The 23247-nt window shown below is 50.1% G+C and overlaps 5 protein-coding genes across 5 annotated transcripts; 3 read left to right on the top strand and 2 right to left on the bottom strand.

The window, feature by feature from the left end:
• Positions 1-4860: 4860 nt before the first annotated feature.
• On the top strand, positions 4861-6101 carry ALTATR162_LOCUS4459 (uncharacterized protein; the record flags this gene model as incomplete). Its single annotated transcript, XM_043312070.1, has 3 exons — positions 4861-4923; positions 4974-5326; positions 5378-6101. The coding sequence occupies 3 exons, from the start codon at positions 4861-4863 to the stop codon at positions 6099-6101; spliced, it is 1140 nt and encodes a 379-aa protein (XP_043168005.1).
• A 7595-nt stretch (positions 6102-13696) lies between these two features.
• On the bottom strand, positions 13697-14743 carry ALTATR162_LOCUS4460 (uncharacterized protein; the record flags this gene model as incomplete). The annotated part of the gene is made up of 1 exon (XM_043312071.1): positions 13697-14743. One exon carries the CDS (start codon positions 14741-14743, stop codon positions 13697-13699), a length of 1047 nt encoding a protein of 348 aa, XP_043168006.1.
• Positions 14744-15234: 491 nt separating this feature from the next.
• On the bottom strand, positions 15235-15972 carry ALTATR162_LOCUS4461 (uncharacterized protein; the record flags this gene model as incomplete). Its single annotated transcript, XM_043312072.1, has 2 exons — positions 15235-15681; positions 15730-15972. 2 exons carry the CDS (start codon positions 15970-15972, stop codon positions 15235-15237), a joined length of 690 nt encoding a protein of 229 aa, XP_043168007.1.
• Positions 15973-17234: 1262 nt separating this feature from the next.
• Positions 17235-18335, top strand: ALTATR162_LOCUS4462 (uncharacterized protein; the record flags this gene model as incomplete). Its single annotated transcript, XM_043312073.1, has 4 exons — positions 17235-17451; positions 17522-18019; positions 18068-18184; positions 18232-18335. 4 exons carry the CDS (start codon positions 17235-17237, stop codon positions 18333-18335), a joined length of 936 nt encoding a protein of 311 aa, XP_043168008.1.
• A 1082-nt stretch (positions 18336-19417) lies between these two features.
• On the top strand, positions 19418-21538 carry ALTATR162_LOCUS4463 (uncharacterized protein; the record flags this gene model as incomplete). Its single annotated transcript, XM_043312074.1, has 5 exons — positions 19418-19451; positions 19556-20107; positions 20177-20631; positions 20680-20948; positions 21001-21538. The coding sequence occupies 5 exons, from the start codon at positions 19418-19420 to the stop codon at positions 21536-21538; spliced, it is 1848 nt and encodes a 615-aa protein (XP_043168009.1).
• Positions 21539-23247: the final 1709 nt, after the last annotated feature.

Consider the following 23247-nt stretch of genomic DNA (forward strand, 5'->3'; position numbering starts at 1 on the left):
CCTTTGTCAGATCGTCATGAACATCATTCTTCTTATACATCGGTAGTATATGAAAGGATCTCTGCAGCTACAGTACACGAACTTCTTTGGCTCTCACTACGCGCATGGGGCTTCAATATGACGATTTCCAATGATGCAAGGCATATTGAGATATCCATTTCATCTACAAACGCCTTCACTGGGCCTGGTGTCGCACTGCTTGCTCTCATGGTTATCGGGGTGCTTTTTGTGATGCCGACTGTGGGAGAAATATGTTCATGCTCCATCGAATGTAATGGTCTGGCTGGCACGGTTCTGTTATGTCGGCTATTGGACCGCTATTCGGGTGTTTCGCCTTCTTCTTGCATCTGTCGAGGCTGCGGCTGCGGACCTGATCTGGGCACATGCGATACTGAAAGTCATTAGGGTAACCAGCAGCCAGTTTAGACCATAGAACAGGGACTGGCAGTAGCCAAATTCGACTGCGGATATATTCTTCGGTACGATACTCAGTCTGTGGCTTCATTCGAAGAAAGAAAGGAAGTGGGTGGAGAGCATCGAAGGGGCTGAAATTTGCGGCGCACTTTACGATAGTTGAGGATCGTGTGGGGACAGTGAGGCCGGAGAATCCTCGGTGGATTTGGAGTGGAGAGCTCTAGATGGAATGGGAACGTACTGCGGTCTAAGAGCGGGGATTCGAACGACACACTTTCGGCAAGTCGTGGACCCACTGTGGTCTAAGATCAGGTGTTTATGGCGTAGGGATGGGAGGGGTTGATAATCCGGCTGGGCTCTGTGATGAGTGGGGTGGTGGGGGTATGCCACAGTGTTGAGGTGGACTGTCGATGACGTGTTTTAAGAAATTGAAGGATTTGTCGTAGTCTAGACGTGTAAATTTTCATCACACGCTTTAGGGAGGAAGAAGAGTCTGCCATGGTGTTAAGGTGAAGTGTTGATACGTGGTTTTGGAAGACCGGGGTTCCCTAATCTTGGAGTGGAAATATTGATGGCGCTTTGGGAAAATGAGTTTGCCATCGCAATACCGAAATGAGGTGTTCAAACCATGATTTAGGGCTGCGAAGAACCATCATACGAATCAAGGTGGATCAAAGAAACTCGTCGCATCGATGTCTCCGCTGGCTTGCTGATGTCAGACTCATCCTTCGGTGCATCCCCCCATGATACTCCTCCGCTCACCAATGAATCCCAATAAGCGCTGAACCTGATAACAAATCATCATACACCGAGCTACTCGTTATGTATCACGTTTGAATACGTTTCGAAGTAACACCAGATGGTTAGGCGGGACGCTGATCAAACTTGGAGACATGATACCTGATAGCTATCCGTTGACTAGGGTGTCGGCAGTCGGGGCCGGTTCTCACAATGCACTATAAACTGACGATCCTCCATTCTAGGCTCAAACACTATCGTCCATCACTTTGTCGCCTTTCGGTACCTGCCCATTGTTTACAAAGGTCGAAGATCCACTTTGATCTTGAGGTGAAGCGCCGAAGGCGTCCTTTAGGGGAAGTAAGGAGCCGCTATGGCTTTGATGATGTGACCCATGTGTGATGAGCGTTTTGATAGTGGATGAAGGGTTCGTGGGGGCCTTGTTTGAGATGTGACGAGGATGCGTGATGAACGCTGCTTGTGGAGCAGTTTTGTGCAGTTTTGTGGGCTGTGAAAAAGGAAGTAGGTGTTCAATAGAGGATATGGAAAGAAATAAGGGAAGGAAGTTGGTGGCGTGCTTTGAAATTCATCTTAGCTTTGAGAGGGACTTGGAACTTGGAAGCATATGCTGTGGGTATGTGCTAGTGGAGCGACTTTGTGAACTGTGAGAAAGAGGGTATCGAATGAAGGACGCGGAGAGGAATAGGAAGATGAAGTTGTGACGTGCTCTAGAGGGCTAGGGGATCGCTGTGTATTGACATGGGGTATGTATAGTGAGTAGGTACTGGTGGAGCGGCATTTCGGGCCGCGAGAAGATGCGTCGTAGGAAGTTGTTGACTCATTGTCATTCCTGACATTCCACGGGAGCCGATAGCAGAATTTCATTGTTGTTTTCTTGCCCACATGTTCAGGTGTGTACATGATAAGGTTCGATGCGCCAAAAACTACACCAAGTCCGTCTTCCGGAGCACCCTCAAGCACCCTCGTGTCCTCCCCTCGCATGATCGTTTTAGGCTTCAAAATGATTATACCAAGGGCTCTAGACCCTGGATTTGATGTTCTTCCGATGCTTGAGCTCTGTTTCTAGATCTCATCGTCAACAGCCGACACCTGCTTACTCCTTGTAATTTACGATGCCGACGGTATGCTGAGGTCGGCGTCGAAGATGCCGTAAATTGGTGGTCAATAAATCTCCCAATGAAGCTTGCGCGATCTTCGCCTTGCCCAGCACAAATAGTCCTTATCAGCACAGTGATGGATTTGATGGCAGGTCAATTCACGATGTCGATGATACGCTGTAACGCAGAATCTTGGGTCTCGGTGTTTGGAAGACGTGATTGGTGGGGGATTGTTAGCATCTTCACTGGCACCTATGCGTTCTCCACCTCGAGTAATGTTAGTACTCTCCACTCGATACGAAAAGTCAGATATCCCCAACTTGGCAGGCTCTTGCCTATGTGCGGACAGCGGCGACGAACGATTTGGTCATTCTGTTCACTGAACATAATTCTTCACCTTCCTAAGCGGAGTTAAATAGCATTCTCTACTCGATTATGTCACTAAAGTACCACGACGAGTTCTAGGTCAGCTTGGACTCCGAAATCGATACGAGGCTACAGTGTAACGCTGGATTTTCAGCTTCGGTGTTGTAGTACCGGTGAATTGGTAACTATGGGGTGTTATCCACTGATATGGATCTTCGCCGCTCTCGCCGCTCTCGCCTTTCCGAGCAACGTTAGTATCTCCATTTCGTCGTGATACTAACGTATCACGAGATGTACTACAAATGCCAGGCAAAGAGCTACCGAGGTAATACCGTGAGGTGGGGTTCTTCCTACGTTTGCGATATTCACTTAGAGAGTAACTTTTCTGTTAACTGTTGATTGGGGCGTCTTACTGGATATCCACTGATCTATTGACCAACACCGGTGGTTCCTCGTATTCCTCGTCATAACTGACACTCTCCACCCCACACTCGGCCATTATACTGACGCACCACAGAAGGTACTTCACGTCATCTTTTTGAGGACAGAACAAGGCCACCCATGTTCAACTTGCCGTCTTACCGTAGTAACCATAGTAACCGTATGACCCACATCTCGCGGCAGCGCTCCGAGCGGGACCTAGTGCACCAAAATTGAAGCTGTCGTAAAGTACCTATGGTCGAAAGACTTCTGCCAACTGTAAGAGCCTCTGCAGCTCTTGCGATAGGTGCTGGTCTCTAGCCGCCGCTGACAAAATCTTGGATTCGAGTTTGAAGCCGACGGTGATAAGCTGCATTCAAACCTGAGTCTGTCTGGGACGGATTCAACGCTTGAAGAGCTCGCCTTTGCATTCTATCCCGTTCGGTATCGTGCCGCTGCGCTTGAAAGCTCACTCCACCGCAATTACCTATCATGAGAAGTATGCCAGGTAGGTTGAGATAGGAATTAGGGTGCCACTCTTGGCTATGCCATAGCAAATGTCAGAGCGTTGGAAGTTGCATAACCGGGCAGGTCAAGGTTAGGTTAGGTATCGTGGCGGATGAAGGATTCGTGCTAAGCCCAGTAGGCCGGGCAAATACCGCTGTCAAGTAGTTCCCCGTGATGATCTTCATGGGGCCGGGTCCCCAGGTATTGTGACAGGCTGGAGCTATTCACCGAACACTATTCCCTTGAGTACCCATGTACTTGGAACGCGGGTCGCCACAATGCGGCTCGTTGCTACTTTGTAGTCTATGGTATGCGAGTGTTCTTTCGTCATCGGGCCGTTTGGAGATAGACACGTGCGACACCAACCAATACAAGGTTACCGGTAATCGTGTCTACATGATACTCAGTACTTGCAGTCTTGTTGAAGGCATGTACGATAATGATGCTGTCGATTTTGCCCTTGCCATTTCCCAAGCAAAGTGGAGTTTCTCCACCCGATTGTGTCACCTGCAGCGCTAAGATATGTGGCCGTGCAGAGTTTAATTCCGAGTACCAGTAGAAGGCTCGTGCGATCTCGTTTTGTGATGGACCCTTATGCTTCCCGACACATTTCTGTTTTATGGTAGGTGACGTTAAGTGCTTACTCAAATAGTCAGGGCAGGATTTTAGGGGCTTGGTGAGAGGGGAACGGTGTCGGATCAGGAATGCAGTTTCCCCGCCTCACGTCCCCGAGCTCTGATCTTCATGCGCGACATCGTAGGGCTGCATCACTGCAACTTCCTGGTCAATATCATCCATCTTGTAGCAAAATCGCATAGATCTAGAGAATGTATTGCAGGTCATTGTCTTCGCTTCTTTGTATCCTACAAAATGAAACCTCTCTGAAAGGGCAAGCATAAGATGAGTTCTAAGTACCCAGGTATCTACGCCTAACGTTCACATTAGCGCGCCGCGCTTTCACCTTAGCGCGCTGATCCCGTTCCCAAACTCCTGACTCGCCTCACCCTCAATTGGTCCCCAGCTTTCCATATGCTAGATTCTACGCGCAGGCTATTATCAACCAAAGTCAGACCTAAGACCATTCAAGGATGAACCCTCCTGTGGTCCAGGGAGTTGGCCATTCCCAATGGTTCGATCGCAATCTGATCGCGTACAGAAGCATACCTCACCATTGACGCATTGCTTTTGCGGAATCGAGTCTACGGCATTGATCGAATATATAATTCTCACCAAGATCTGATCAAAGTCGGCACATTCCTCTAGTCATTGTAGTCTTACACGACTTATACACCTCACAATGCTCCCTGCAGTCTCTCTACTAGACCTTCCAGGAGAGCTTCAGCAGAGAGTGGTCGAACATGTACGTTAGTGGCGGGTAGCCTTCCAGGCTGCTCATGCTAACCGCGACAGGTAATAACGCAAACCGATCTCAAATCGCTGTGTAGCACTTGTTCAGCTCTTCGCATCCTCGCCAATCCGATACTGTATAGACGCATTGATCTGCGGTTATGGAGTCAACGAGCGGTTGAATGTCTGCGGCGCTGCAATCTGGCAGGCGCTGGACTGAGTTTTCAGTACGCGAAAGAACTCATCGTGGAAGATGAACCCGTTGGCGAAGAACTCAGGTCGATCCACACCGGTCGTATCCGCCTACCTGTTCCAGATCGTGGGCCTTGGAACCGCTATCTCACTGAGTCTCAGCAAGACGATAGTGCCTACTCGTTCTTGCAGATCATTCATCATGACAAACTGGAACGCTTGTGGTAAGCTACACTAAATATGATCTCATGTCCTATGAAAGCTAATACGATCAGTTACCATTCGCGGCGACCCTTGTCATGGATAGTGAAAGCGCATTTACACAACTATCAGCACAGGTTGAAAGAGCTGCAAATAAGCTTGTATACCGATCCCAAAACACCTGAGCAGCTACCACGGATATTCTGTGGTCTGCAGCGCCTCGATGTTTATCTTACCGAGACAACGAATATCGCCCTCCTATTTGACAGCATCGAAGCCGTCGGCGCCAATTTGAGGCGATTGTCGTTGACAGCAGCGGACCCCCAGACAACCGAGATCCAGCTACATGTCTGGGCGATGTGCGAACAGAATGATCTCACCCGCTATACACCCCAACTCGAAGAGCTCAGATTATCCAAGATGGACTTCTCGGACACATTTGAACAGCTCTCTCGGATCATCGACTTTCATCGATTAGTTCGCCTCGAACTTCTAGTGGAGAGCTGCGGCCTTCATCTTTTCTTGAAGGATCTGGCCAACAGCATATATACTTGCAGCGGAGAGGTGAACAGACTCCAGTTGAAGCATATTGCTGTCGAGTTGGTACACGATCTTTGTGAGTGTGAAGCAATCGGTCTCAGGGATTCGATGGAACTCATCATCATGGCTTGCGGCCCAATCGAGAGTTTTCATATGCGTTACCCTGAAGCCAACCCCATCAAAGATCACGCTGCTGGATTTCCTGCAGGAGCTCAGTCTCTCCAAACACAATTTACAGAGCCTGAGTATCTGTTGTGACGAGTTCGAGACTCTTCAATGGGATGAAGAAGCTTCGGATCTATTACAATGGGTATCTGTGAGCTCCTTGAGTAGGGTGAAGCAGCTCGCAGTCTACTTTAGCGAGTCAGCAATGCTTGGCGGGGGAATGTCAAGCAAATATCCCATACTTCTGGTGAGTACGCATCATTTCACACGTGTAAACAAACAAACTATCGAAAATGATGTCTGATATGGTCCCAGGAGTCGTTGAGAAGATTTCCGCAACTTCGCTTGCTGCACCTTCACGTACCGGACTGTGATCGCTTGGGAAGAAGTGAACACAACTTCAATGCCGATTGGGATTCATCGATACTATCTTTGCAGCTGCAAACGTTTGCGAACCGACTCTTTGGGGATTTGCACGAAGCGGGCTCGAAGCTAGATGCTCTGGTTATTGGGCATTTGGTGACAGTGGAGGCGATAATAACCGACACAGACTTTGTGATTCCGCTTCCACAGCAGTGTTACATCAAAGGCGAGCAAAGAGATATTCTGGGTCGCACTGTCGCTGTAGGTGTGCCTGTCACGAGGACGATGTTGCGCGCAACTCAACCGTATACGGACATTTTGGATATCGATCATCCTAGGACACATGACGCATATGATGCGTGGGCGAGTAGGGTGAAATAAGATCTTGTTGTTAACATATCATGCACGTGTCCAACAATGCGTCATCTAGCCGTGAGAGAAATCCTATCAGGTGCCATTCAAGCATGTCTTGCTAGGCACAAAGCCTGAAGCACTCCACAATTGTCGCCACATGATTCCTACAACAATCTTATCACTCGATCTTTACTTGGCGTAGAGGAGTGTGGAGCTTCGCAATAGTCAATCGAGTGCCGAGACAATAATATTGGCTGTAGGTCTAGCAAGTGTGGGGGGATCCTTTTGATTCCGTTGTGCTCAGACGCCCTCTGCAAGGGCTATTGCCTCCTCTAGACCGCACAATATATAAAGATATAATGTCCGTCCCTATGTGCCGGGACACACGGTGTAACGGGACACCTTTTCGTCCGGCCGCTCGGATTGTTTCCAGCGCGCTTGTATATAGACAAACGCAATGTGCATCCATTCTGCAGCTGGCGTTCTCCCAGCACATCAGCCTCCGACGTCGAAAAGCGCGTTGTTGACCATGCTGTCGCTCGTTCTGTCAGTGCCGTACATCAACTCTCCTTTGATACCCCCTGTTTGTTTGCGACAGTCTACGTCTGTAGAGAGCTCAGTGGGCTGTAAAGGAAGCCAAGATGGCAAAGGTCAAGACTGCACACTCGAAGGGTCGACATAAAGTAAGGAATGTGCATCCCGGCAGTTACTCCGCGCGAACGGCAAGATCGTCAAAACAGGTCTGACCGGACGTGCGCTGCTAGTAGCTCTTGGCATGCCGCAACTTGCAGTAGCGTGCTGAGATGTCAGCGTGCCGCGCACCGCGCACTGTGGCTGAGCATTGCCGTTCTGAGCACCTCGCATCAGGCGTCTCTTATTCCCAATTTGCAGGTAGCTGTTTTTTCAGTCCTGCACCTAACTGCTTGGCTTCAAGGTCATGCGGCTGTCCGGCGATGCAACTAACTTCTTTATTAAACGGCTGCGCAAAGGTAAGCCAGAGTGTGCGCAACACGACCCCTTTCTTTACATTTACGCAAAATACAACCTTGACTTGAGTGTTGAAAGATGCGACAATGGCGATCTATGTTATTCTGCTCAGCTCGCTGGCATCTTGCACTCGTGTGCACTGATCAAAGGTGAGTTGTTGGAGTAAGCACAGCCCTAGTACAGATCGTAGACTGGGCGTGGCGCTTGATGTTGGCCAGCGTCCGCTCAGCCTGGTCCCGGGTCGCATGCACTGCCTCGAGAGGCTGCCTTCGCAACGAGCCAGCATAAGCTTCGATCCATCGCGACTATGTTGCTGCACTCTCAACACCACAAAAATTGTTTATGTCTAGTTTCTCCTCGACCAAGCCCGAAGTGCAAACGCCATGCGGCTTCTCCACTTTGACGTTCTGGGAAGGCTCGTCTTGACAGACTTTCACGGCAAGACGATCCCGCCCTACGCCATACTATCGCACAGATGGAGCGACTCTGAGATCCTGCTCGAAGATGTAGCGAGCGGAGCCTACAAAGACAAGGAAGAAGGATATCAAAAGCTTAAGTTCTGCGCCAAACAGGCAGCCCAGGACGAGCTGCAGTACTTCTAGATCGACACATGCTGCATCGACAGGTGGAATAACAACGAGCGCTCGAAGGCGATTAACTCGATGTTTTAGTGGTACAAGAACGCGGCGCGGTGCTACGTCTTCTTGTTAGAAGTGTCAGTGTTGACTGCGACAGAGCCGGTCCAACGCAGCGACTGGGAGGCGACGTTCCGTAATAGCGCATGGTTCGAGCGGGGATGGACGCTCCAAGAGCTAATCGCGCCAGTGTCAGTCGAGTTCTTCTCACGTAAAGGACATCGCATAGGCGACAAAGCGTCGCTTGACCAGCTTATCCACGACATTACTGGCATCCCGCTCGCGGCATTGCGCAACTGCCCCTTAGACCAGTTTACTATATCTGCGCGAAGGCGATAGGTCGAAGACCGCAGAACAAAAGAAGAAGAAGACATTCTATACTGCCTCCTTAGGATTCTTAGTGTCTCTATGCCTACTGCGTACGGCGAAGGAGAGGAGAGTGCAGGAAGCAGACTACAGGCTGAACTGGAGGGAGCTAGCGACGCACCGTCGATCATTCCCTTCTTACAAAACCCCCGCTTTGTAGGCCGAGAGTCGCAGCTTGCCAACCTAGAAGCTAAGCTCTTTAGCAACGAACAGACTACGACTACGCTAGCGATTGTTGGACCTGGCGGAACAGGCAAGTCGCAGCTCGCGCTCGAGGTTGCACACAGAACAAGGCAGAACAATAAAAGCTGCTCGGTCTTTTGGATGGATGCGAGCGACAAGGACAGTCTCTACTAGTCGTATGCAAGTGTTGCGTAGAAGCTTAGTATACCTGGGTGGGACAATGACTAGACTGACATAAAGCAGCTTGCAAAAAGCTGTACAGAAGAGATGAGTGCGCGACAGTGTTTACTGGTCTTCGATAACGCAGAATACACTACTCTACGATCTAGCAGCTCGTCTATAACAGAAGCGGCAGACTTAGCTGACTATCTGCTACAGTCTAAGCTATGTTCTGCTATCTTTACAACAACTAACATCGACACAGCTTAGGCGCTTGCTTTACAGAACATTATAGCGCTGCGAGAGCTGACACGAGACGCAGCGCTGAGGATGCTGTAAGTCTGCTTGGAGAGGCCACTTGCGAACACTGAGTAGCAGGAAGCCGAGCACGTGCTAAGAGAGCTATCGTATCTCCCGCTAACAGTCATGCAAGCAGCGGCCTGTATGAAAGCTATTAGTATGACGGTATAGGAGTATTGAGCACGGCTGGATGAGCACAAAGAACTAGCTATTGAGCAGGGCGGTGACTTGTCTGGGGGTAGACTATAAGATTCTGGCGTAAAAGACCCTGTGGCTGCTGCATTGTTTCTCTCTATAAACGAGATTAGTCGTGATAATGCGCTTGCCGCAGACTATCTGTTTCTTGCTGCATGCTTAGACTGGAAAGACATCTCGCTCGACCTTCTAGAGGCAGACTTAGTGCAAGCAAGAGAGGATGCTATAAAGTTACTTAACAAGTATGCGCTCATTACTAGGCGACCTGCTGAGTTGGCACTTGATCTTTATTAGTTGGTCCATCAAGCTCTACACAGGCGGCTCTAAGTGCAGGGACGGCTTAAACACTGGACTCGGCGCACTGTAACACAGATACTCCGGGTATACCTAGACGACGATCACGGTAACAGAAGCAAGTGGAGACGACTGCTTCCGCATGCCTAGTATGCTCTGTCGCACAGTATGACGGATGATAATGACAAAGAGAGATTGGGTCTTGCATGGAAATGTGCTATGACTCTGTATAGCGACGGACGGTATGAGGAAGCCGAAGAGCTGTAGGTGCAAGTGATGCAGATAATGATGAGAGTGCTTGGTGACAAGCATCCTGACACGCTGCTCAGCATGGGCAACCTGGCGTCGACGTACAGCAACCAAGGGCGATGGAAAGAGGCCGAAGAGTTAGAATTTAAGGTAATGCAGACAAGGAAGAGAGTGCTTGGCGACGAACGTCCTGACACGCTGACCAGCATGAACAACCTGGCGTCGACGTATAGCAATTAAGGGCGATGGAAAGAGGCCAAAGAGCTGCAGGTGCAAGTGATGCAGACGAGGAAGAGGATGCTTGGCGACGAGCATCCTAGCACGCTGCTCAGCATGGGTAACCTCGCGTTAACGTACAGGAACCAAGGACGATGGAAAGAGGCCGAAGAGTTGCAGGTGCAAGTGATGCAGACAATGGAGAGAGTGCTTGGTGACAAGCATCCTGATACGCTGCTCAGCATGAACAATCTTGCCTTCACGCTGCAGTCACAAGCTCGCCGCCAGGAGGCTCTTGCACTGATGGAAGCATGCTTCCAATCGCGCCAGCACGTCCTTGGCAAGCAACACCCTCATACACAGTCGTCGCTTGACACGCTGAATGGCTGGCGAGCAGAGTTTAGCGACAAGAATCCATGACATTACATTGTAAATCTTAGGGCAAGATGCCATAAGTTAGATAAATTATGTATACCTTCAAAAGTACGTAATATTGTAGCAATGGATCGTACCAACTCTGAATGTTTCGTAAAGAGCTTCGATCCACTCTACACAGCAGACCTAAGCAGAGCGGATGGCTGCTTGCAACACGCGGGTGCCTGCAAATCGAGAATAAGAGGTGCCTGAGGCGAGGTGCTCAGAGAGGCAGTTCTCAGCCACAGTGCCCAATGTAGCATGCACACATTTCAGCACGCTAACTGGTAGCAGCGCATGCCCGTCTGACTTGTTTTCAGGATCTTGCTGTTTGCGCGGAGAAACTGCCGGGATGCACACTTCTCACCGTATGTCAACTCTTCGAGTCTACAGTGTTGATCTTTGCCATCTTGGCTTTCTTCCTAGCCCACCGGGCTCTCTACAAACATAAACTGTCAGGAACAAACTGGGGGTATCAGGGATCAGTCGATGGATGGCACTAACAGAACGGGCGGCAACATGGCCAACAATGCGCTTTTTGGCATTGGAAGCTGATGCACTGGAAGAATAAGCGCCGCAAAATGGATGCACGCTGGACCTGTCGATTTATAGGCATGATGGGTATATTCCGAGCGGCCGAAAGAAAATGTGTCCCGTTACACTGTGCGTCCCGGCACGTAGGGACGGACGTTAGCAATCAACTTCACAAAACTCTCCGAAATCTCCGCGAAGTCCTCCAAACGCTTTTCTTGAGTGTTCTCGAGGTCGCCACCTTTCGAAGGAAATTTGACATATTACAACTCAAAACCGACTGCCAACTCACACTACTCCAATACGTAGGTCTTTTATACCTCAGCTATCTGTCAACATGATATTGAAAACGATAGGTGCATACTCGAAGCTATCTCAGATCCTTATCCTTAATACCGAAAAGGCTTCATGAACTTACTGTTCCACTACTATACAAGCGTATCGAACTCCACCTATAGTACGCAGTAAATATTGCCTAGGTCGTCAAGCATTTGAAGTAAAGCTAGCAATATCTCTAGTACACGAGAGAGTTTGCAGTGGCAGATCAATACATTACCGAACAGCCGGAATTTGTGCAATATGGCAATATTGACTTACCCTTTCTTGTTAACTATAGGCCAATGAATCTCTATGATAAGGAGGCACAAGAGGCCATTTTCATCAGGATTCTGCAGTTGAATCCAAGGAATTCTCTGCGTAGATTTCGGTGAGTGCTAGACTGTTTGCCGCGCTTCTGCGTTTCATCCACTGACCTGGTTAGCTTACTCGCAGCAACTTCGCTGTCTACAACTGTTAGGACGCATCTCTTGCTTTGACAGAGAAACATTGGTAACATTTAGATCAGCCTAGATGACGATAAGGATGTTCTTACTATCATACTAATGTTGCGACTGCACGAGACAGGTTTAAGACGCCTTGATGTACAAATCTTAACGATGTCGTATGTAACTAGCTTACTTAATAATCTCTACACTATAGAAGAGGATCTACGGTGCCTGTCAATAACTTTCCATAGTAACCCTAGTGGCGGCGGTCGAAGCATTTAAGATTAAAACTGTACAGATAAGGGCTAGACCCCTAAGTTAAGGGAGCTAGCGTTGACGGGCACATATCCAGCACTGTTAAAGATGATAAAGTTCCTTAACCTATCTAAACTTAACCTAGTAAAATTCGAAGGGGTGTTAACCTTCCTCTCAAACCTGACTGCAGGAATGAGTCAAGATATGCAACTCTACCTAGGTATCTTACACACTTTGCGCTCGACCGATTTAACAACGACAACGGCCGTGGTAATCCGATTGTTGACCTAGAAGATGCGCGCAGTGTTACTCTTGGCAAACTGCTAACAGCGAGTGAATTCTTGTGCAGCCTTCACATTAGTCTTTCGAACCTACAACCAGTTTTGAAACGATACCTGGAGACCAGTCGCACTTCATTATGAAGCCCAATTCTCCACGTAGATATTGTCCGCGCCTCGAGAATCTAGAGCATCTCGTCGTAAGTTACTCACCGAAAGTCACGTAGAGTACAATGATTAATGCATCTTAGTACATGGTTAGACAGATGGAGAACTTGCGTATACTGCATGCTCACCACCCGACTATTGACTACCTTGTCGGCCTCAAGAATCGTCCCGGAAATGAGTTCAGTACGGTAATATTTACCATGCAAGCCCAACGTTTTGCCAACTCGATGTTTGGAGAACTGTACAAACATCCGGATTTCAAGCTGCAAGCACTGACTATCGGATATCTGGGCCCACTCCAGAGAGATTTCGATATAGTAATCAATCACCACGGCGATCAAGTCAACGACGTGGATTGCATGCCGCAGTTCTGCTTCATCAGAGGTCGGCAACAAGACTTCCTGGGCCGCACTGCGACGACCGGAGTGCCAATGACGAAAGCCATGCCCCGACGCACATTTTCTGATACAAGCACTTTAAATGTCGATCTGGAGGTGGAGAAGTGTGATCAATGGGTCAGTCGAGCCATCTAGTGCTCAGGTAGACCAACCCAACAAAACCAAGCAAGCGAACGAAAGCATTGCAGAGCCAACATGTTTTCATTGTGAGATGAGGGCGATCAATAACGTAATGCAAATGCTCGGTAACCAATACACCATACCAGGGCTCCACAGAAAATCGGCGTTTGGTGCATGAGCCTCGGATGCGTTAAACATCCTTTTCCGAAAGCCCAAGTGGGGCGAGAATTCCATGTCATCGGGGGTTACACACGTGTACAAACGGGCGCTAAGTGACTGAAGAAGTTCAATAAAGGAAGATCTTTCCGACCGTTAGGAAGCATATGAGAGAAAGTTGATGATGGTAGCTGCATGTTCATTCAACGTTCAAGAGTCGAAATTATCGGTAGCATCCTTTCTCGTCTGCATCATTACTACATCTATGCTCCAGTTTGATACATAACCCTAACCATTGCAAGTTTACTCCGACACCCTGAAGTGTGTCTGAATAACCTTCTTACCGTCCCTATATCTATCCAACAACTCATTGACTTTGTCTACATCAAGTCCGGCAACGATTTCGTACTTCAACGGCACCAGACTGCCATCTTTCAGGTAGCCTTCCACGCGTTCCCAGAAAGGTCGGGCGGTATCAGCCTTCAGCTGGCTCATCCCCAGAACATTCTTCATCTCATACTGCGCCTTCTTCTCGCCCACAATCTTGCTTTCATCAATAGTTCCGACTGAAGAACGCAGACGCGCCACCTTCCCGGTTTTGATCGACGACAACGCAGAAATGGCAACGTGTTGTCCCTCAGGTGGGTTAATTGCGTCGAAAACGTAGACAAGGTCGTCGCCGACAACATCCCGGATCCGCTTGATGACTGCGGCGTCGCCGCCATGTCTGTCCAAAACAGTCGTCGCACCCATCTTCTTCAGTTCAGCTTCATCGCCGCCAACAACGACAATCTTGCCTATGCCTGCTAGACGGGCCAATTGGACGCCGAATCTTCCGCAGTTGCCTCCTCCGCCCACGATGAGCAATGTAGTTCCGGCATAGTCGAATGAGAATTTGCTCCAAGGAGCGGGGATATCCAGGCCACTGGGGTCGAATAAAGCGATGAGTGCAGCGATGGCATTCGTAGGCAGCGTCGCTGCATCATGATCGGAAAATCCCTCCGGTATCTTCGCTGCAGCATCTTCCTCCACAACGGCAAACTGCTGTAAAGCCTTTTGCTCATTCGTAAGTTGACTCTGGCTCACCACCCTATCCCCAACCTTGAATCTCGTGACCTGGGCTCCGATCTCTGTGACGATACCAGCGATGTCGTTCCCGATGATGGCTGGCAGGGTGTCTTTTACGAAGAGGCCGTTGTCACGAGATTTTTGGTCGTGCGGGTTGAGGCCGGCGACTGTGACACGGATTTGGAGTTGTTTGGGACCGGGGTGGGGGATGGGCCAGGATGATGTTGATTTCATGCGGCCGCCGACTAAGGTGATTATGAGCGCTGTTTGGGTAGAAGACATGATTGAAGGTTTTGCGAAAAGGTAGTAAAGGGCAATGAAGAATGAGATAAAGAGTAGAGTATGGTTTCTTATGAGTCTCGATTTTCGCATCTGAAGCCGTTTGAAGAGTAAGTGGGTCACTTCTTTATACTCGACTCAGCTTACTCATGGAAGACGTGAGGGGGTGGATTGCTAAGCACATTTGATTACGTGCTCGAAAAACAACAAAAAACACCTGGCTTGATCTCTAAGCAACAGGATAATCAAGGAAAGCTGAATGACTTGAACTTCTCATGATAAATCAAAATATTCCATCTTCGCTAACCATTGTATGCGGGCCCGTCTCGCGAGGGTATATTTATATCGTAAACGCCGTACGAAAGAAAGACAGAGATGCAACCCACGGATAGCGTATCCGCGCAACTGGCCCAACATTGCGCCCAAACATCTAAGCCAAGGAAAAGGGACGTCGTAACGAGGAATCAGAGCCGGCTGATCCTAAGGGCGGAACGCTATTGCGCCAGGACCTTGTCAACAGCAGCTCCAGCCAAGACCTGAACGTCCTGTATGCTTCCCTTGACGTCGATGATTTCGACATCCTTCAGTTGCTTACACTCCGTTTCATCGGGCTCCTCAAGCGAAGCGAACTGGCTCTCGACCATAGAGTCCTTCATGTAGTGACCTTTTCTGGCGCGGACGCGGGCGATGAGGGTCTCCAGGTCAGAACGAAGGTAGACGAAGTGTACGTTGGCATTCGGGTCTTCGTCGTAGAGTCTGGCTGTGCGGATGACGTCGCGGTACTTCTTCTTGAGCGCACTGCAAGTGACGACGACACCCTTGGCTCCGTTCTTCAATTTCATGATGGCTTGGTCTCGAAGAAGAATGAGCCAGTCCCAACGGTCTTCGTCGTTTAGAGGAATACCGGCGGCCATCTTGTCGATGTTTGCTTTCGGGTGGAACTATGAAGACGTCAGTACATGTAAAATACCCGCTGGGACATAACTGACCTCGTCGCCCTCGATGTAGTCAAATCCATAGCGATCTGAAAGGTGCTTTGCAACAGTGCTCTTGCCGCATCCTGCGGGGCCGGTGACTATGAGAATGTGGTGGTGGGTTGAGATGGTCATTTTGTCGGCCTCAGTAGCGTTCAGGACAGACATTGACTTTGGTGAGCCTGTATTGGAAGCAGGCGGAGAGGGCGGTGATGCATATTGTATGGGCTTTGGCTGCGACAGATCCACGGTTTGCATCATGATTGTACGGTGTTTGAGTCAACTGGTTTGTGGAGATTGAGTGTTTGTAAAACCTGAAGCTCTTGTATGACGCTAGTGATTGTGTTGGGCTCCCAAGGACAGAGGGATGGGTGTTCGGCTGGGTTAATATACGATATTGCGATACGGACAAAACGAGATATATGTATGCAGACGGTAAGCAAGCCCGATATTTGCTGGGGCCTGGTGCATTTTAAGACGCGGCACCTGGGGAGCACGTCTGGAAATTTCTCCCGCAAGCCATGACGGCAACGGCAAGGATGGGATGCGATGGGACTTGTCGTTATTCTGGGAGCCAAGACACGATGGCACGCTCCGAAAAGGAAACAGCGAATCGCAAGCAGAGGCGTGCAACTAGCCTCAGTAACAAGCCCAGCCGGCTGTAACAGCCGCGAAGCCGGGCCTGGAGAGGATGAACTTCGGCGTTTGAAAGTGGACCTGTCGCGTGTGGGATGACGAGTAGCGCATCTGCCTCCCCGCATGCTGACCCCAGTCCTTTCTCAGGTACTTATGCATCCCACACGCCAATGGCCACAACTTGCCACCGCAGGAATGAGTTGGAAGCTCCAGGCAACTGCAGGGCGCTGTGGTGAGCAGGCTGCGATTCGACCAGGTTTCTCAACTGGAAAAAACAACCTTCAGCTCACCGCTTTGACTCGTGGTACGAAGCTGTTTGATAATGGCGCGTGGGGGTTAGGCGAAGAATCGGAAAGTGCTTCGGGCCGGTGAGGATCGAGGCTGCGAACAGTCTTTGGGGCGGCATCCGGCAGATGCACCGGAGCAAGCGTGTGTGGTCCAGACATGGTCATGTATATCCGATCAGTCACGACGCCGCGACATTGCAGTTACTCGTGTGCAGCACACGGCTGGACGCTGCATGTCTGCTATTCCCTGTGCGTGCGTCCATCTCCGCCAACTCGGAAGGGGACATGTGGAGGACCATCTGACGCAACGAAAGATGTCGTGAGATGTGACGTGGACCCAGTGAAAAGGAAAACAAGCATGGGTGTCGATATGACGAGGACGTTGTTGGTGAGGAATCGGGGAAGGCGGGGCAAGCTGGCGTTCACGTGACGGGCTCAACGGGGACAAGCGCGTCATCAGCTCCTGCAACTGCATCTGGGGCGCAGCTATCCACCACGGCCATCTCAGTCGAGCTCCGCCGACCACCGACGCGACATTGATATCGCATCCGAAGACGCGCCAATACATCGGGATATCTATCGCCCGGGACAGCTAGCATGTCGTACTTCTTCTCCACCCCGGTCGACATCGACATTGTGCTCGAGGACCTCGACGATCGCTCCGCCGTTGACGTGAAGCTGGACAAGAACCGCAAAGAGAAGGTACCGCTGTATCTGGATGGCGAATCTGTCAAGGGTCAGGTCACCGTAAGACCTAAAGATGGCAAGCGCTTGGAACATACGGGCATCAAAGTGCAATTCATCGGTACTATTGGTAGGCATCCACCATCCGGGAGCTTCGATATAGCTACACCTCAGCGCATAGTGCTGACATGATGCGCCAGAGATGTTCTTTGATCGCGGAAACCATTACGAGTTTCTCTCCCTTGGCCAGGAACTAGCAGCCCCCGGCGAGCTCCAGCACCCGCAGACCTTCGACTTCAACTTCAAGAACGTCGAGAAGCAGTACGAATCATACAATGGCATCAACGTCAAGCTGCGTTACTTTGTGCGCGTCACTGTATCGCGGAGGATGGCAGACGTGGTCAGGGAGAAGGACCTCTGGGTCTACTCGTACCGGATACCGCCCGAGACGAACAGCTCCATCAAGATGGACGTTGGTATTGAAGACTGCCTACATATCGAATTCGAATATAGTAAATCAAAGTACCACTTGAAGGATGTCATTGTAGGCAGGATATACTTCTTGCTTGTACGGTTAAAGATCAAGCACATGGAGCTGTCCATCATACGGAGAGAGACAACTGGAGCTGCTCCCAATCAATACAACGAGAGCGAGACGCTGGTACGGTTTGAGATCATGGACGGTTCACCGTCGCGAGGTAAGCACAACCACTCCTTTGCGGTGAGCATGACTGACAAGAGTTCAGGTGAAACGATTCCTATCAGGTTGTTCCTCGGTGGTTTTGACTTGACACCCACCTTTCGCGAAGTCAACAAGAAGTATTCCACTCGGTACTACTTGAGTCTGGTACTCATCGACGAAGGTATGAAGCACTCACGCATATGCACAACTGTGACTGACTGTTCTCAGACGCGCGCCGATACTTCAAGCAATCCGAAATCGTCTTGTTCCGACAAGCACCCGAAGGCCTGACGTTGGCCCAGGAGCAGAACAAGCTGATGGCAGTATCATGAGGATCTAGGTGAAGGTGACTAGTAGGGATATTTGCGGGTTGGATTGTTGGGCGGGGTTTGGCCATGGGCTTCCCATTGAACGACCATGGGAAAGCTCGGACGTCCAAATTGGGCCCGATATGTACTACCACACCGCGGCGGCGGGAGCTTACGCAGCCACTGGAGCTTTTGCAGCGCATGGATATTGCATGTGCAAGTACAGCAATGTAGCAGCCCAAGGATGGAAATGTCTTAGGACAGTCATCGGGTAAACTTAGTAATGTTGGCCGAGTCTCCACACAAGGAAGAAATAGTGCGTGCACACCTGCATGATTGTGGCGACAAGGCGACCTCTTCGTCGGCGTCCACCCAAACTCTCAATTGACTAAGTGTGGCTTGCTTGATGGTTTGGGAACAGACCGTTAGAGTCAGTGTCGCCACTACTTCGTACTGGTCGTTGCGGCTCTGTGAGCCTCACGATGCTCATTGGTCCTGGTGGCTCTCGGATGATCTGCACCTAACATTCCTTTCGCAGTTCCTGCATCCCGTCCCTCCTACACTTTTTTGGGGGACTTTTGATGACTCTTTCGCTCAACAGACACTCCAATGTCACTCCATCGCCATGTTTGTGTCAACAGGAAAGATTGCAGGTCCGCGGAATGTCCGCGCGACCCACTGTTAGGACGCCGATGTTCAGCAATCTCACGATTCGCACGACGCCACACCTTACCGCAACCCTGAGGATCGAGATGAAACCCTTCTTATTAGGACATGTCCGCTAAATCTTGGGTACTGTAAACGGTACATATCCACTCAATATGAAAATCAGCTCAAGCGATTGGCAGATGCGGCACCGCGTCAGCAAGAGTCTCTCTGGAATACTGGGGGCGTGGGCGAACTAGGCAAAAGCTTCCTTGCAAGTGACGTTACGCATCGAATTCTTCACTTTCCCATGGCTTAATCGCGGACGTACTTTTCTTTACCATCCTGTACATTTAGCACCTTCCGCGCCCCTGTTTGATACTCAAGTTCCTTACATACCGAATATAAGGTTGTTGGGTAGTTACTTGTCTTGAGACATGGAAAAAAAATACAACAACGAAATGGCACAACAACAAAAGAACCAAGCAGAGAACAGTAAGTCATCCAACACCAACACACTCTACAGTCTTCTCCAGCTCCCTGGAAAAGACGAAATTATCTCAATGCTCTTCAGAACTGCATATCCTAACATTACGCAGCGCAACCACAAAGCGACTCTGCATCTCAAAGGCCTGGAAACATGTCTGGTCGAAGGCAGCAAACTACGGCATCATACCAGCCACCGGGTTTGCAACAGAACCACTCCAGCTTGGGGAGCATAGGGAGACGTGAGACTGCTCACCTGGAGCCACGACCTGAGAATGTGCGCAACAATACTACTCGTTTCGACTTACGACCCGAGAATGCGCGTAGCAGCACCGCTACAACAGGCATGACCCAAATGGGTACCATCCGAAACACACCCACTGCTAGAAAGAGCCATGCAACTCGTGAAAACGTCAGACAAGAACCACCTCGACGGCCTGAGAAGAAGCAACAACAGGTCGTGGATATCGACAATGAGTACTTTTCATTGAACCCCTGGTATAATGAGCAAAAGGCAAAGCCCGTTTTTGGTTTGGGTGCGCCTCTACCACGCACAGTACGTAAGGGCATGTGGTGGGGGAGAGGCGATCTACGCAAGTCTCTGTATAAGATCGATGATCAAGATGGAGATGGTGTCGCCGAACAGGACTTTCAAGACGGAAAGAGTAAGTCTTTACAACCCCTCTTTTTTTCGTTTCCCCCAAGAGTAGCCATTCTAACCAGAACGTGAACAGTTATGGAGGAAGATTCGGAAGACTCTGAAGTCACGCTAGGCGGCGGACAACGCCCTGAGCAGCGACGAGACCCTTCACAATTCCAGACGACGGTCGATGGCCGTAATGTCAACATGAGACGCGTGCCGACAAGTGAAGCTGACCAAGTTCTTGGCCGCAACCGCGGTCAGGACCCCAGCAGCCATGAACATCATGAGGGCCAAGACCGTGCGCCTATTGACGAACATGGTTTGGACTACTCTGATGGACGTGGGGACCGACAGCACTTTGGGTTGCAAGACGGTCTTCCACCGTTACAAGAGCATGATACGAATGTTTCTGCTCAGACCAAGCAGGAAGAGAAAGAGATACAGCAACGAGAAGAACAGGCAGAACGAGAGTTTTACAACCAGTATCGGAATCCTATCGCTAGATTCCGAGCCAAGTACCCCCAGGCACCTGCCGAGTTCCTTGCAGTACGTATCAATACCTATCGTGACATTCACCTTGCTAATACTATGTAGACTTTCGTCTACCTGCTGCTTGGACTTTGCGTAAATCTATCAGTCGCCACGTCTAAACAAAGCACCGGCAGCTTCGAGACCCAAGCTTGGGGATGGGGTTTTGCGGTCATGATTGGCATCTACCTTGGCGGTGGTGTCAGCGGTTCGCACCTTAGTCCAACGATTTCAATCTCGCTATCCGTCTACCGTGGGTTTCCTTGGAAGATGGCGATCGTCTACATATTCATGCAGTTGCTCGCGGGGCTTGCAGCCGGTGCTGTAGCATACGCGTAAGTTGATCCACATGCCACTAAAACGGCTCAATGACTGACGATGTTATAGACTCTACGCAGATGCCATTCACGAAGTAGACCCCGGTCTTACACTCGAGATGACTGGAAAGGCCCTCTTCCCCCAAGGACCCCTCTACTCCACCGCAACCGGCTTCTTCAACGATTTCGTCTACATGGCCATTTTTGTTTGCGTCATCTTCGCCTTGGGAGACGACCAGAACTCTCCTCCAGGTCAAGGTATGACAGCCTTCGTCGTCGGTCTCACCGGCTTCGTCACCATGGTCGGTTTGGGATACAACACCGGTCTGGGTATCTCACCAGCCCGAGATCTCGGTCCCAGACTTATCGGGCTATGGGTTGGATACGACTCGGCATTCGAGAATGGATACTGGGCCTATGGGTCTTGGGGTGCTTCCATTGCTGGTGCCTTGTGTGGTGGTTTGATGTATGATTTGTGCATCTTCGTGGGTGGAGAGTCGCCTATTAATTATAGGTGGCCGCAGCCGGGGGATATCAAGTGGAAGACGATTGAAAAGAAGAACCATGCGAAGGAGCAGGCGAAAGATAAGATTCACCAGGTGGCGTAATAGTTCGCAAGTAGTTTCGTAATGATTCCAAAGAGGAAAACAGTTTTATATCTTCATCAAGGTTTTTTTGTCAACATGTTGTTCGGTCAGCTATTGTTGAGGATACCTTTCTGGCTCCGGAAATAGAGTGGCCGGAAATAAAGCCACGGCGGGTCATACATCAGCCATGACTCCGCAACCCCATCATTGGATATCTCACAACGCTGAGCTCTGCAGGCAGTAAAGATATCGTGAAATCCCATCCGAATTCACGCTGAATGAAGACCATATGCTCGCAAGTGTATTGCTAGTTGTGTGATTTGCGATACCACCATAAACCACACTCCGTCCGACATCCTCGCGCACCCTCGCCACAAGATCCACGATGCTATAACATCGATCACCAAGAGCACCTCACAAGAGCTCTCGCAAGAAGAACGAAGCTGCTTCAATATGACCACCTTATCACCCAGCAACGACACAACAATGTCGTCTGAACCAATAACACTACAGCAAGAGCACAAACAACCAGATCACAAAATCGGTACACGCCAACGCTTGAAACATTTCACATTCGCCTGGTTCCTCTCAACAATGAGTACCGGCGGGCTCGCCGTCGCCGTCGCCGAAACGCCTCATCAATTCCCCGGTAACTCTTCTCCTTTCTCCTCCCCCCCACATCCCTATAACTCCGCCGTTCTCCGCCGTGAGAACCAATACTAACCCTCTCAACCACAGGCCTCTACCACATCGGCCTCACCGTCTTCTTCCTAAACATCCTACTCTTCCTCGTATTATGCACCTGCACGGCCCTCCGGCTATTCTACCATCCCACGCACTTCCTCTCCTCCTTCGTCCACGCGCAAGAATCCCTCTTCCTGGGTTCCTTCTGGCTCAGCCTAAGCGTAATCCTAGCCGGCATCCAAAGCTACGGCATTACCCACGGTCCAGCGGGTTACCCCTGGCTCGTAAACGCCGTTTACGTCTTATATTGGATGTATGCTGCGTGTTCGCTTGCAAACGCCGTGTTCCAGTACTGGGTTCTCATCGCGTGTAGTAAAACGAGACCCGTGCCGTATTTGAATAGTATCTTTCTAGCGGGGTATTCGGCAATGTTGACGGGGACGGTGGCGAGCTTGATTGTGGGTAGCCAGCCTGGTCGTCGCGTCATGCCGATTGTGGTGTCTGGGGTTGCGTATCAGGGGTTTGGGTGGTGTATTAGTTTTGTCGCTGTAGTAGCGTACGTGAGGAATGTGCTGGATAACGGGTTTCCTCCCGCACAGTTACGACCGGGGTTGTTTATACCGGTGGGGAGTTGTGCGTATACGATTGTTGCGTTGATGGGGTTGGCGAATGCTATTTCGGAGGGGACGGAGGGGAGTTACTTTGCGAGACATCCTGCTGCGCCGGAGATATTACGTGTGCTAGCGCTGTTCACAGGGGTTTTCTTGTATGTGTTCGCGTTTTGGCTTTTTGCTATTGCGTTTTTGGGAAATGTGAGTGTGGTGGGGAGGATGTCGTTCAGTCTGACGTGGTGGGCGTTCATCTTTCCGAATGTGGGATTTACGCTTAGCACAAGTATGTTGGGGAAGGAGTTAAAGAGTGAGGGGATACTGTGGGTGGGTAGTGTGATGACTGTCTTACTAGTGGTCATTTGGTTGGTGACGGTTGTGGGTTGTGTTAGGGCCGTTTGGAAGAGGGAGATTGTTTGGCCGGGGCGGGATGAGGAT

Source organism: Alternaria atra (assembly GCF_907166805.1).
Source record: "Alternaria atra isolate CS162 genome assembly, contig: 23, whole genome shotgun sequence".
NCBI lineage: Eukaryota > Fungi > Ascomycota > Dothideomycetes > Pleosporales > Pleosporaceae > Alternaria > Alternaria atra.